Here is a 12,821-nt window from a genome sequence, read left to right as displayed (position 1 = left end):
TTGCACCGTCGCTCTTAATCAACAAAAACAACACAAGAGCAGGATAATTCGATTTATTATATAAATGAGTTACTCAGCAGGCTTAACTTTGAGGAAAGTGACCAAAACCAAATCCCGTATGACGTCAGTCACTGTTCGGGACGGATGATCTACAGCTCCCTCTGCTGCTCAAAACAAAATCATCATGAACAATTAATACTCTATGCTCGCATATTTTATTTTTGAGAGACCTCCTGAATAGAATTGTTTGTTGAGGTGTTTTTTGTTTTTTGTTTTTAGAATGTTTTCCATTCCTTAGTGATGAAATACTGTTTCTTTTCGACTGCGTGAACGCCTCACCCTCAGGGTGATGCGCAATCGCAAAGTGCAAAATGATAGACATACGTTCGAAAACATTTCAAAACGGATTAAAACATGAGATAAGCTTGCGACTACCCTTCTAGCGACACAACCAGTATGTAATAATTTCGTGCATGCTACTAGTTGTGCATTTAAGAAAACAGGAAATTGAATAAACTCCATGACGTCATTGGTGAGCGCCTCTGCTGGCCTTCGAGATGGGCTCGACTCCTCAGCCTTGATTTTAACCAATTGTCCCCTCGGAATATCAAGGTTTTATTTGAAATCAAGACAAGCCTGTTCGCGATGACATTTAGAGGTACGTTCACAGAACGACACGAAGCGGCGACACAAACGAGTGGGGCGGTGAGGGATGCACATCGGCGCGCGGGTTGTCAGCGGGAATGAGTCGAGCAAGAGCGGTGCAGTGCAGTCGGTTCATGTCGCTGCAAGTCGGCGGGGCTCTGTTAGCACGTAGTTAGCTCGCTAGGCTAGCACGCAGCCTCGGCGCCGCAACACACACAAGCGTAGCTGCCTGCTAGGTACAGTATTTGAGCCGAGCAGCTACTGTAACTGTCGGCGTGACACTGTACATTTTTGGCAAAGTGGTGGTTTCAAGTCGCTGGCTAACTTTAGCCAAGTTAACCCCCAGCTAACGGTAAACATAGGTGCGGGGTATTCAAATGTAGCTGAGAGGAAAACTCTCCACTGCGGCTACTTTAAAAAAAAGAAAAGAAAAAAAAAACTTTGCTTGCGTGTGTCGTTTGTGAGGACAGTTGTGTAGCAATGTTTGTTCGTTTGTGTTATTCCATTTTCGTGGATAAATGTTGCGTTATAGCCAGGGACACAGTCGGCTTTTGATGAGGGGGAGACTACCGTGTCGATGAACATACCATTTAGATGTTGCACTTCCTTAAGGGACCAACTCGTTTCATCCATTAAACACTACTACTACGGATGACTAACCACTAACCTTTGTGAATATTGCTAAATATCGCAACCTACTAGATTTGTAATGACTGCTTCGAAACTTGTTTCGTTAGTTTGAATATATTTGCTTGAACCAAAGTGTAAAGCTGAGCGTGTCAGTGGTGGAATGTACAGCACACACTTGCTCATTGTGAGAGACACAGTTGGAGATTTACAATGTCACCTAGACATTAACTGTCCCGCCGGAACCTTGGTACAAAAAACAAAGAACAAACAATAAAACCTGTTAATTCCTTCAGTATTTCAATTATACCAAACCAGTTAGGCAAATTGGGCAAGAGAAAGAGTTTTGAATTTTCTCATCTTAACTCTGATAAAACTGTTGAGACTCCTCTGAAAAGCAGTGTGCAGATCCAATTAAAAGTCCAAAATCCTGCTCCCCCACGTTCATCAGGTCTAAAACATCTGTGATCTCTAAATTGTTAGCAGCAGTCAAGTTCACTGTCAGGTTTATTGACGTGTCTGCGCTGTTTATTGAGGCCTCATGAAGTCTTAGTACTCATGCGTACTTAACTTGAACTGTTTATATTATTTATTTACTTTTAATTCCCTGTTCCTGCAGGTGACTCTGTAGACGAGGTCAGCCAGGTGATTTCAGAACTGGTTCCAGTCCGGGCTGACTGGCGTGCAAGTTTTACTTCCTGCGCAGTGCAATAGTACCACGTGCTCAGTCAAACCATCGCAATGAAAGCGGCTCAGGAGCGAAACCAGGAGTGCCTGCCTCCGAAGAAGAGGGACCTTCCAGTCAGCAGCAGCAACAGCAGCAACAGCAGTAGCGGCGCTGGAGTCACAGCAGGGCCAGAGAGGGGAGGAGGAGGAGGAGGAGGATGTGGAGGAGGTGGTGGTGGAGGAGGCACCACCGGTGGTGGCAGCATCTCAGCCGTGGGAGAAGACGATGCGGTCTCCATCCAGACCTCTGCGGCCAGCGGTGACGCCCATGGAGGGACCGCGCCCTCGGAGTGGGTGCGGGCTCAGCCGGGGCTCCACTACAGCGTGGACAACGCCGACAGCGTGCCAGCCGTGCCCGTCGACCAGTACAGCATGCTCTACAAAGTGGCTCTGCCGTCTGTCACCTACTCGCCCAACAGCCCCCACCCGGTGCTGAGCCACATCTCCTCGGCCTACACCGTCCACTCCCCGCTGCTGCAGCACCACGGCCTTCCCTACCCGCCGCTGGGCTACGCCCAGATCCCCCACTCCTCGGTCCAGTTCGTCAGCTCCCCTTACGCGGCCGTGCCGTACGCTTTACCGCCCGGCTTCGTCCCGGGGTCGCTCATTTCCCCCTCGGGCACCATCTCGCAGCCGCACGCCGTCTCCCACCTCGTCCCGTACCCGCCCGTCATACAGGAAGGGGTGGTCTCCCCTCCCCCCCAGGCCCAGGTGGCCGCCCACACCTTTGCCAAAGTCGGAGCGTCCGCTGGCGCCATCCCGCTGATGCTTCCGTCGGAGCAGGCCACCCAGCAGCACCTCAGCGCCGTGGGCGTCCTGTCTGCGAAGGACGTGGCCTTGCAGGGGCTGCCGGTCTACTACCAAGCTCAGGGGGCCAGGGCCGCCGTCAGCGCCAGAGACCCCCACGGCGGCCACCAGGAGAACGAACCGGAGGTGAACGGGGGAGACAAAGCGCAGGGAACAAGGGAGCTCGCGCTGGACTCGGCCTACGTTTGCAAAAATGTGCGTCAGCTGCAGGCGACGCAGGAACACAGCCAAGACAGAGGCCCGCACAACCGATGGCTGGATGGAAGGAGCTCACCGGGGAGGCCCGGCACGCCGGACAGCGACCTGGAGGTAGGACGCACTCCTAACACTCTGTATATCTATGTTTTTTACCTCTAGTCGTCTCGGGCTGAGAAGATGCGAGGCAAATGCTGTGGGAAGAAACTGTCTTCATGTGTTGAAAAAAAATCCAGTGCAGGCAAAAGTGACAGAGTTGCAGTTTTATTTTTTGCAAAATGCTCCATGAGCTCACAGCAACATTTTGGATACGTCATGCTTTCTGCTTTGCATTTTTCACTTTCTCCCATAATTGTATATTGCGATGCTGGAGGTAGTCTGGTAATCCTCACAGTCATATGATTGTTGTTTTCACCAAAGCCGGGCCTTTTGTGCCTGCTGGTTCAATGAAAGAATGGTTTTCAATCCTTAATTACAGTCGGCTTGAGGCCTACATAGAAAAAACAAATTTCAGATATATTACCCTATATATTATATTTATCCATGTATATTATTTTACTGAACTATAAATAGAAAAAAACGTTCTGGTTTTGGTCATACGCTATAAACGCTCAGAAATCGAATATTGCAGCAGAACTGAGGAATGGCAGGATGTCAGAACACAGTTACCCCCCCTCCCCCCTCCCCCCCAGGCTCAGCAGTCTTGTGTAATTCAAGCTGATGTTGATGGGAAAAACAGATTTCCCATTACAAGCAAGTGTTTCCGTTACCCTAAGTCACGTGTAAAATCGAAATACCGCGATAAAACACTGGAGAAAAGAAAAAAAAACTCTCAGAAAAGTTTTTACACGCTCATGAGGTGGTGGTTTTTCAGACGTGTCAATACTGGTGCATGTTGGGAAAGTGTGATGGAAACACATTTTTCGCGCTTGCATGTCACGTGACGCAACAGCATTAGATGCAAAAGACTGCCACAGTCGGTGAGAGTGCAGAGCAGTTTGGACGTCCGTCTTCCTGAAAGAGATTCTCACAAAGAGATTTTAAGAGTATGACATCATCTTGCCAAGATGAAAAGGACAAACACCTTTAAATGGAAACACTCGCAAGCATTGAAACTGTCAAAGTAGCACTTTAATTTTGCAGAAAACTGTGACAAAAACCCAGCTACTAAACACGCAATGAGGTGTGTGTGTGTGTGTGTGTGTGTATATATGTACTGTATGTGTATATATATATATATATATGTGTGTGTGTATACATACATAATATATGTGTATATACACGCACACACATATTTATTCTTCCTCACTTTGGTCACCTCACAGGTGCAGCAGGTGGTGGGCCGCTTGGCCTCCTCTCACCAGGGTGCCAGTGGTGGTAGGAAGGAGGTCTCCTTCGCCCCTCCTGGTCCACCCCAGAGCGCCGGCAGGCTGCGGGAGCTCCACGCCGAGGGCGTCATCGCCAGCCGGCCCGCCTACACCGGCCAGCCCGCGGCCTACGGCGAGCTCCGAGCCCCCGTCAGCCTCCAGCAGCAGGCCGTGGTGCTGGCCAACGGGCAGCCCCTCCTCATCCCCCTGGACCACCCTGCCCAGCAGCAGCAGCAGCTGCAGCAGCTGCAGCCCCTCCAGCAGCACTACGCGGGACAGGCCAACGACACCTCCGCCAGACTGTGCCTCCCCGAAAAGGAGCCGCAGCCGCAGCCGCAGCAGCAGCAGCAGCAGCAGCAGCAGGCGTCCGGCAACCCGTCTCACTTCATGAAGGGCGCCATCATCCAGCTGGCCACCGGCGAGCTGAAGCGCGTGGAGGACCTGCAGACGCAGGACTTTGTGCGCAGCGCCGAGGCCAGCGGCGGGCTGAAGATCGACTCCAGCATGGTGGTGGACGTGCGGCCCAGCCGGCAGAGGGCCGGCCTGGTGTCGCTGCACTTCACCGTGGGGGAGCAGCAGAGCCGCGTGGCCATCGACGTCCCGCCCGAGCACCCCTTCTTCGTGTTTGGCCAGGGCTGGTCGTCCTGCAGCCCCGAGCGCACGGCCCAGCTGTACGGCCTGGCCTGCCACCACCTGCAGGCGGGTGACGTGTGCGTGTCCGTCACCCTGCAGCAGCAGCAGCAGCAGCAGCAGCAGCAGCAGCAGCAGCAGGTCCTCCCCAGGACTTTGGTCAAGAGCAGCTCGGCGGCGCCGCCCGTCCACCAGCTCATGGGGCCACCGGCTCCTCAGCAGTCCCGGCCGCAGTCGCACCCGCGGCCGGAGCGAAGCCCCCGGGAGAGAACCGGACGGGACGGCGACCGGGATGGCGCCGACAAGGAGGCGGCGGCGGCGTTGATGGCCTCGGCTTCACACCTCGGGCCGCTCGGACTCGGCGAACCGCCCGCCGGTCGGCCCGGCAGGACCTCGGCGGAGCACCCCAGGAGTCAGAGCAGTTACCACTTGCACACGCACGGCGCCGCCCTGGAAGGCACCGGGTCCGGGAACCAGAGGCGCTGGTCCTCGCCCGGCCTCCAGCGATACGGCGCCAAAGGAGAAGAAGGGCCGCGCGGCCCCATGAGCAGCTCCGGCCACCGGCGGCCCTCCTTCATCCCGCAGGAGGTCAAGCTGTCCATCGAGGGGCGCTCTAACGCAGGGAAGTAGCAGCGCGGGTCCGTTCGGTAGCAACTGGACAGCGAGCGAGTGGAGGGCGAGTCTGTCGGGACGGGAGGAGGAGAGGAACAGAGAGAGACGGAGAGAGAGAGAGCGAATGTAGCCTCAGAATGTTTGAGATTTTGCACACACTCACGCAGGCACGTGCACATACACACACGCACGCACGCACAGGAGCTCGGTCCCTCTGGTTCTCCCTCTGCGGCCCAAGGGCTTTAAAGATGGGAGCATGTAGCCGGTGCTGATGATGAAAACCCTCCTGTCACACTCGCTGCATCATCTCCACCTCCATCCTCCTCCATCCTCCTGTCTTCGCTCTCTCACGCCCCCCCTCTATTGCCCCCCCGGCCGTGCTCGACCAGCTCCCTCGCTCTCTCTTTTTCCGACGCGAAGCAGTTTCGTCGTAGTCGACCAGCGGAGCTCGAACCCGGGCCTGCCGCTGCTCGTCTCCGCCATTCCTGAGGTCCGAGTTTCTTTCTTCGAAAAGCATTTACCCCCCCAAAAAACCGAGGAGAGCTGCCGCGGTGATGACTTTCCAACAGTGGAAAAGAGAAGGAAAAACACTGCTATTCTGTTCATGCTGAAATGAGTCCGATCGTCTCTCAGGCCAGTGTGGGGGCGTGTCCTCGTCGTCATGCAATCAAAGTGGTGTTCAATCAGTCAGTCGGTCGGTTTGACTCGTCCTTCTTTCTGCTCCCTGACGTCTCCTCCCGTGAGCTGAGTGCGTCTGCGTGTGTGCCTAAAAGTTTGCGTAATTCCCAGCGCAGCGCCCTCTCTGTTCGGGCAGCCGCGGGTGTTCCCGGGTTCCCGGGGTCGTCATTGGTGGCAGCGTCCAACACTCGGCGCTCAGTGGGGAGGTGCGACGGTGTCACACGGTACAATAATACCTCGTTAGCGAGCCCACGGAAGGGAGCCGGTGCAACGGTCGCACAACAAAAGTCCAGAAGTTGTGTGTCGTCAACAGCGGGCAACGGAATGCTTCTCTTCTGCGTCCACCGTTTTGAAAAATGCCCTAAGAATTCCTCTCAAAAGGAAAAATCTCCCCCGTCGCCGTTGTTCTGGAGCGGAACGGTTTACAAAATCTTCGGTTTGCGTCACGGTTTTGCTGTTTTGTTGCGGCGGTTTCTGTTCTGTGCGGCATATCTTGTTGTATTTTAGGCCGCTTAGATGTGCAACAGCCCAATAAGTCACCTCAAAAACAAAACCATCTTTGGCAGTTTGTGTAAAAACTGGAATAATGTGGCTGTCTGACGTCAGACACAACCGTTGATGTATTATAAGAACTGGATAGAAGAAGAAGAAGAACCGGCAATATAGCGGCACGCCAATTTCCCTCCCCTCCCCCCAGTGGCCACTCAAGGTACTGCAGCAAAAAAACAAAAAAACAAAATCCCAATGGGCCCAAAAAGCATTTTTCCCATAGAGTGCAATACTAAACTAGGCCTTTAAAACGGCTGCGACCTGAAACGCGGTTCATAATCAATCTTTCTATTGCAGATGTTTCAGTCGTGGTCTTAGTAGCCTTTCAAAATCACCGGAGAAGAGTTTTATATTGTCAACACGACGTGCCGAGTCTCGGCTCGTTCTGATTGGCTGACGTGTCCTGATGTATGACGGGAGTCACAGCCGCGTGGTGTGAAGTGCGCATGCTTTATGGGCTGTGCAGTGCAGGAGTGTGCGCGCGTGTGCTGGGTGAGCAACTACATTGAAATGAGTGGGCCGCCGTCACTGCGAGGGGGAAGACGGCGCTAGTTTCAACACGCTTCTCGTTGGTTCCGTTTAACTAATGCTAAAAAAAACAACAAGTTGTGTTTCAGTGTGAAACACCGTGTGTTACTGTTGCCATGGCTGCCAAACTCTCACTTTCACTTCGTTCGCTGGATGTTTCAGCATTTTGAGCAGCAGTGCGCGTTTTACTTTGACGCTAAATCGGCCAAAAAAAGTCCGAATGACACTTGAGCGTGCGTGCGGACCGACCCGCTCTGAGCCAGTGGTTCTGATTCTTCTCGGTCAACCGTTCCATCCCCCGCTTGACTGGACCGACACCTTTACTCTGCTAACTGGTTCAGAAGCAGAGTATTACGGGACAACACTTGCATACCTCCCCTCCAATCTCTTTTTTCTGCAAAAAAAAAAAACAAACACTTTTTTTTCTTTTTTCTTTTTTTTAATCCAGCAGTTACGTATTGTTACAAAACAAAAACCCATTTCCTCAGCAACACTGAGACGCTACTGTCGCTGCAGCGTTACATCCCGAGTAGTTGGGCTCCTTCCTCTCCTCCTCCTCTTCCTGCTCCAGATACCTCAGAGCTTTCTCCACCAGGCCAGTGGCTTTTATTGCAGTTTCGACAGAGTGCAGTAGAGCAGCGATTCTCAACTGGTGGAGTCTCAGGACCCACATTCTTTTCCTCATCGTGAACTCGTGACCCACATTTTTTTTCCCACAGCACTCAAATTCATCCCAACAGAATGAGAAACGCCATCCCACATTCTATCCATCCATCCATCCATCCATCCATCCATCCATCCATCCATCTTCAATACCTGCACTCAGGGTGACGGGAGTCCGCTGGAGCCTATTTCTAGTATGCCTATTTCTAGCATGTCTATTTCTAGAATGCCTAGTAAATCAATTATTGAAATTATCGAATTAAATTGTGTGTCCTTCAAAATAAATGCCCAACATTTTCTCTGCAAATTTATATATTTAGATTTTTTTTTTGGGTTTGTTTAAAAAAAGGTAAGTGGGTCGCGACCCACCAGTTGAGAAACACTGCAGTAGACGGAGAGGAGATGCTGGCGGGCCGTCAGAGAACTGTTGTGGGCTCCTAGCTCAGCTCCCAAATGAAAGCAATAGGTGGCTGCAGCGCCTCCTACAGGATGGGAGGTGTGAGGTCCGACCCCTCCCCCTTCCCCCCTGCTCCTTCTCGCTCTCTCTCTCTCTCTCAACACCTGGAATGGACTCGGTGATGCGCTGAGACCTCAGTATCTCCACCGGGGGGCGCCGACGTCCCTGCTGGCAGATGGAACTGCTTCTCCTCCCTCTGTCTCCCCCACTTCACTTCCCACTTCCTCTCCCTTTTTTTTTTCAATTTGATCCGAATGAAGCCCCTCCCCCATCGAGTTCCCTTCGTCTTTCGTCCGATTGCGTCGCTCGTTCGCTCGCTCGCGCTCGAAAAGCGACTGACCGGCCGATCCTGCGATCGTTTTGCGTCTCGCACACGAGCAAAATGCTACTCGCCGACGTCACACTGACCTTGAGGATTCAGTACAAGTACAAGTTGCTCGTTTCTGTTTGTCTTTTAATTGTTTTTTTAATGAAGGGAACACGGTGGAAGTATTGCCGTTGGTGTGGCTAAAAGAGAAAGATGGAGGGAAAGATAAAAACTGACTTGCATTTTTAACTCTGTTTACAAATTAGCCACGAGAAATGCTGCAGTTTCTTACATCTGACGGTTTTGTGTGTGTGTGTGTGTGTGTGTGTGTTGTGTGCGCAATTTTTTTTTTTTTTTTTTTTTGATAATCTTTGAAATCCAAAAGGGTGAAATTTTAAAACAAGTGCAATTAGCCCACGCATTGAAATCACTCAGAGGCCAATCGGAAAGCGCCTCTCGTCTCCATTACATCAAGTTTGATTTGCTTTTTTCGCCCGAGGGCCGGACGTCGACGCTGTTCAATCCAAATGTTACATTTCCCCGAAGTGGATCAGGCTCACAGTTGTAGTACCGTTGGGTCAGAAGGTCACAGGTCACGGCTCCTGTTCCTCCCCCGGTCGGCGGATCCACCAGAATCTCCCGCGTCTCTCCGCCTTCTTATCAGCGGCTCAACTTTTATTCCTCCGCACGCTTTGAGCAATATAGTCAGCAACATTTCATCAGCCCCCGCCCGGCGTTCTCTATGCAGTAAAACTCAGTATTGTACCTTTTTCATTGTCTTAAGAGCAGCTGTGAAGCGGCAGGGCAGGGCAGGGCAGGGCAGTGTCAGCCGGGGGCGGGCGGCTCCTCCGCTCGCACGGCGTCTTTTCTACAAACCACCTTTTTAAACGGAACTACAAGGGAGAGCAGGTCGTGTCGCTCGCTGCTCTCACAGGCAGGCGCGTTTCTTTCTTTTCTAATCTCCTCTCGAAGCCACACAGCCGGAGCCAAAACACTCAAGTTGAACACTTGAATCCAATCGTCTTATTTGTTTGTTTGTTTGTTTGGGGTTTTTTTACCTTTTATTTTGGCCGCTTCAATATTTTATACCGGAGGTCGGCTCGTGACTTTTACCTCCCTGCTCTTGTTGTTTCTCACGTCACCGACGAGTCTGTTGTTGTAAGTAATTGCACTAAATGTCCTCCGTTAACAGTGTTGTGTGACGATGAGCTGTGGGTGATTTGAAGAGTCTCCGAAATGTAAAGCACACAGAATCACGGAGAATCACAGGCTGTTGCGTGTCTGTAGATATCTGATTTATTTTAATGGTTTTTTTTTTTGTTTTCTTTTTGTATAGATAGCTTTGATGATGCTTGTTGATAATGCCTTAACTTGTGCTTTGTACATTGTATGAAATTGGAAATTGTGGAGCGGCACCATCCAAAGTTCCCTTGGCAGGCTTTTCTTTCGAAACGTGGAGCCTCAACAATCTTATTGTAGTGACAGCAGACATCGAGAAGTGAAGCCCTTAAAAAGGTTGCGTTTGTACTGAAGACAATTAGGGCCACAAGAAGAGAAAAAAAATATTAAGAGAAGAGAGTTGAACTTTTGTGGGGGCGGGGGGGGAGAAATGGAAATATCTAGAATAAAGACGAAATTTCGAGAAAAAAGTCAAAATTTTGTGATAAACTTGGAAATTTCGAGAATAAAGTCAACATTTCGAGATTAAAGTTGAAATTTTGAGATTAAAGTTGAAATTTCGAGAATACAGTTGAAATTTCGAGAGGGAAGTGGAAATCGCGACAATAAAGTTGAAATTTCAAAATTAAAGTCAAAACTTCGAGATGAAAGTCAACGTAAAATAAAGTTTAAATCCAAGATTAAAGTCGAAAGTTTAGTGGAGTACCAGTTTCCTGTTCACTTTGACTTTATTCACAAAATTTCAACTTAAAACTCAAAATGGAGACTTAAAAAAAAAACTCCTTCCTCTAATTTTTTTTGCTTTTCTTCTTCTGGCCCTAATCCGCTTTCGTACGTAAGAAAAAAAAATGTATACATTTTTTGTAATGATAATCTATACCGTTACACTTTAAAAGCTCTTCATATTTTATATTTTATTTTTGCGTGTGTGTTTGAAACTGAAGCGAGTCAGAAGCTCAGATCTGCACCGTGTCCCAGACGAGGCCTGCAGGTGTGAGCGGCGGAATGCACTCAACTCGTTTCACACACGCAAACGCCCCCCCCCCCCCCTCTCTCTGTTGTTTTTTTTTTTGTTTTGTTTTGTTTTTTTTGTATCGTTGCACAAGCCGAGCGGTTTTCTCCCTCACGGCGACTGGATCGCGCCTGCCGTCTTCTGTCCTCCTCTGCGCCAGGACGCCGTCGGCATGTTTGAACGGAAAACGGAGGCCGACGCGAATCGGATCGCTTTTTCCCATCGGTGGTCATGTAACGGTGTATGATGTCATGTGACTTTAACAGTGCCCCCCCCCCCCTTTTTTTTTCTTCTTTTTATTTTTTTAATGGAAAGAAAAAAAAAACTTGCGTGTGAACTACTTCCTGTTATGTGATCCAATACTGAAATGCAAAGGTGAACCGAGGAGGGTGGACGGCGTCGCTTTGATGTCGAAACTAAATCAGGAGAACGGTTAGAAGTTTTAAACAGGTCTTTGCTCAGATTCTGAAAAAAATGAAAATGAAAAATGAAACAAAAAAAAAAACAGCATATTTTTCTCTTTCAAATGCCTAAATCTGCAGAATATATGCAATGATGTAACATTCAATTCTCAAGTATAATCCAGGTTGTATGGACTTTGTATAGTGAGTTTTAATATCGTATGGCCGTACCAATATGTATTGATCTCTATCAGAAGCCTTAGAGTGTCGACCAAAAGTGCTCCCTTAGAAATACCCTACACCTACCTGACTTTAACAAAGCATTAATATCTCTATTTTGTTGCATTTTTATTTGTACTGTTTTGAGATAAAAAAAAATAGATTTGTACTGTATATTTGTACCTCTGTGAACTACTTAGGTTGTTTTTGTTCTATGTTGGGTTTTTTTTTCTTCCCTGTTATAATTTTATGTACTTTAAGGACACAAAGATATTGTATTTTTATTGTTACGGCTAACTTGGAGACGTTGCATTTATCATGTTTGTCAAGTAAACACAATATAATATATAAATCTATATAAATATAAATATGAAATATTATTCAACTTGCGTGCTGTGTTGGGTTGTAATTATTTCTCACGAGGGTTAAAGTGTTGCGGGAGCTGCAGGAGTCAGAAGTGGTGCAGATTTTTGAAAAGTTCAACCTTTCTTTTCTCATTTAGGGGCATCTGCATGCAAAGCAGGCACACAGTAACCAGTGCTAATGGTAATCCCCGCTTTTTGATGTCCCACGATCCCACTTCTTTCTTACGTCAGCCAACAGATCAGGTCCACGTTCTGGGCCAACTGGAGGAGCACAGTGCAACATGACCACCTCCTTACAAGTGAAACCACTCTTTATGTAAATAGAGTGAAACGATGGTATTCTAGGGGAATTTATCATGCCAACAGATCTCATTGAGGGAGCGCCTTTAAAGAACGCTAGAAACCTTGGTAGTATCATTTGATTCTCGACAAAGTGAATGATATCCGAGCACAGCTAGTCGGGCCTGATTCAGCAGTAAAAATCGGGTGCCTTGAAATGTCATTTTGGGAAAACGTTTTTATATTCACGTTTTCAAAAAGAGAATCTGTTTAATTAGAGCACCACGGTGGTCCAGTGGTGAGCGCTGTCGCCTTGCAGCCGGAAGGTCGTGGGTTCAATTCCACACCTAGGCCCTTACTGTGTGGAGTTTGCATGTTCTCTCCGTGTCTGCTTGGGTTCTCCCTGGGTTCACTTCACCCCATGACAGCTGGGATAGACTCTACCAGACCCCCGCGACCCTGAATAGCAGTCAGGAATAAGCGGGTGTAGAAAATGGATGGATCCGTACAATCATCTTCCATCTTGTCAGGTGCTTCTACTCAGTCTCGTTTGTTCGTGGAGCCCATTCTGTTTT

At 49.3% G+C, this 12,821-nt stretch overlaps 1 protein-coding gene across 1 annotated transcript; it reads left to right on the top strand.

The window, feature by feature from the left end:
- Window positions 1-536: 536 nt before the first annotated feature.
- atxn1l (ataxin 1-like) lies at window positions 537-11,991 on the top strand. The gene is made up of 3 exons (XM_076024515.1): window positions 537-658; window positions 1,892-3,114; window positions 4,326-11,991. The coding sequence occupies exons 2-3, from the start codon at window positions 2,014-2,016 to the stop codon at window positions 5,625-5,627; spliced, it is 2,403 nt and encodes an 800-aa protein (XP_075880630.1). The 5' UTR covers window positions 537-658; window positions 1,892-2,013; the 3' UTR covers window positions 5,628-11,991.
- Window positions 11,992-12,821: the final 830 nt, after the last annotated feature.

Source organism: Nelusetta ayraudi, unplaced genomic scaffold (assembly GCF_046127955.1).
Source record: "Nelusetta ayraudi isolate G7.1 ecotype Tasmania unplaced genomic scaffold, CSIRO-AGI_Nayr_v1 ptg000002l, whole genome shotgun sequence".
NCBI classification, from domain to species: Eukaryota; Metazoa; Chordata; class Actinopteri; order Tetraodontiformes; family Monacanthidae; genus Nelusetta; species Nelusetta ayraudi.
Note: the sequence above shows the minus strand (reverse complement) of the source record. Positions and strands in the feature narration are given on the sequence as shown.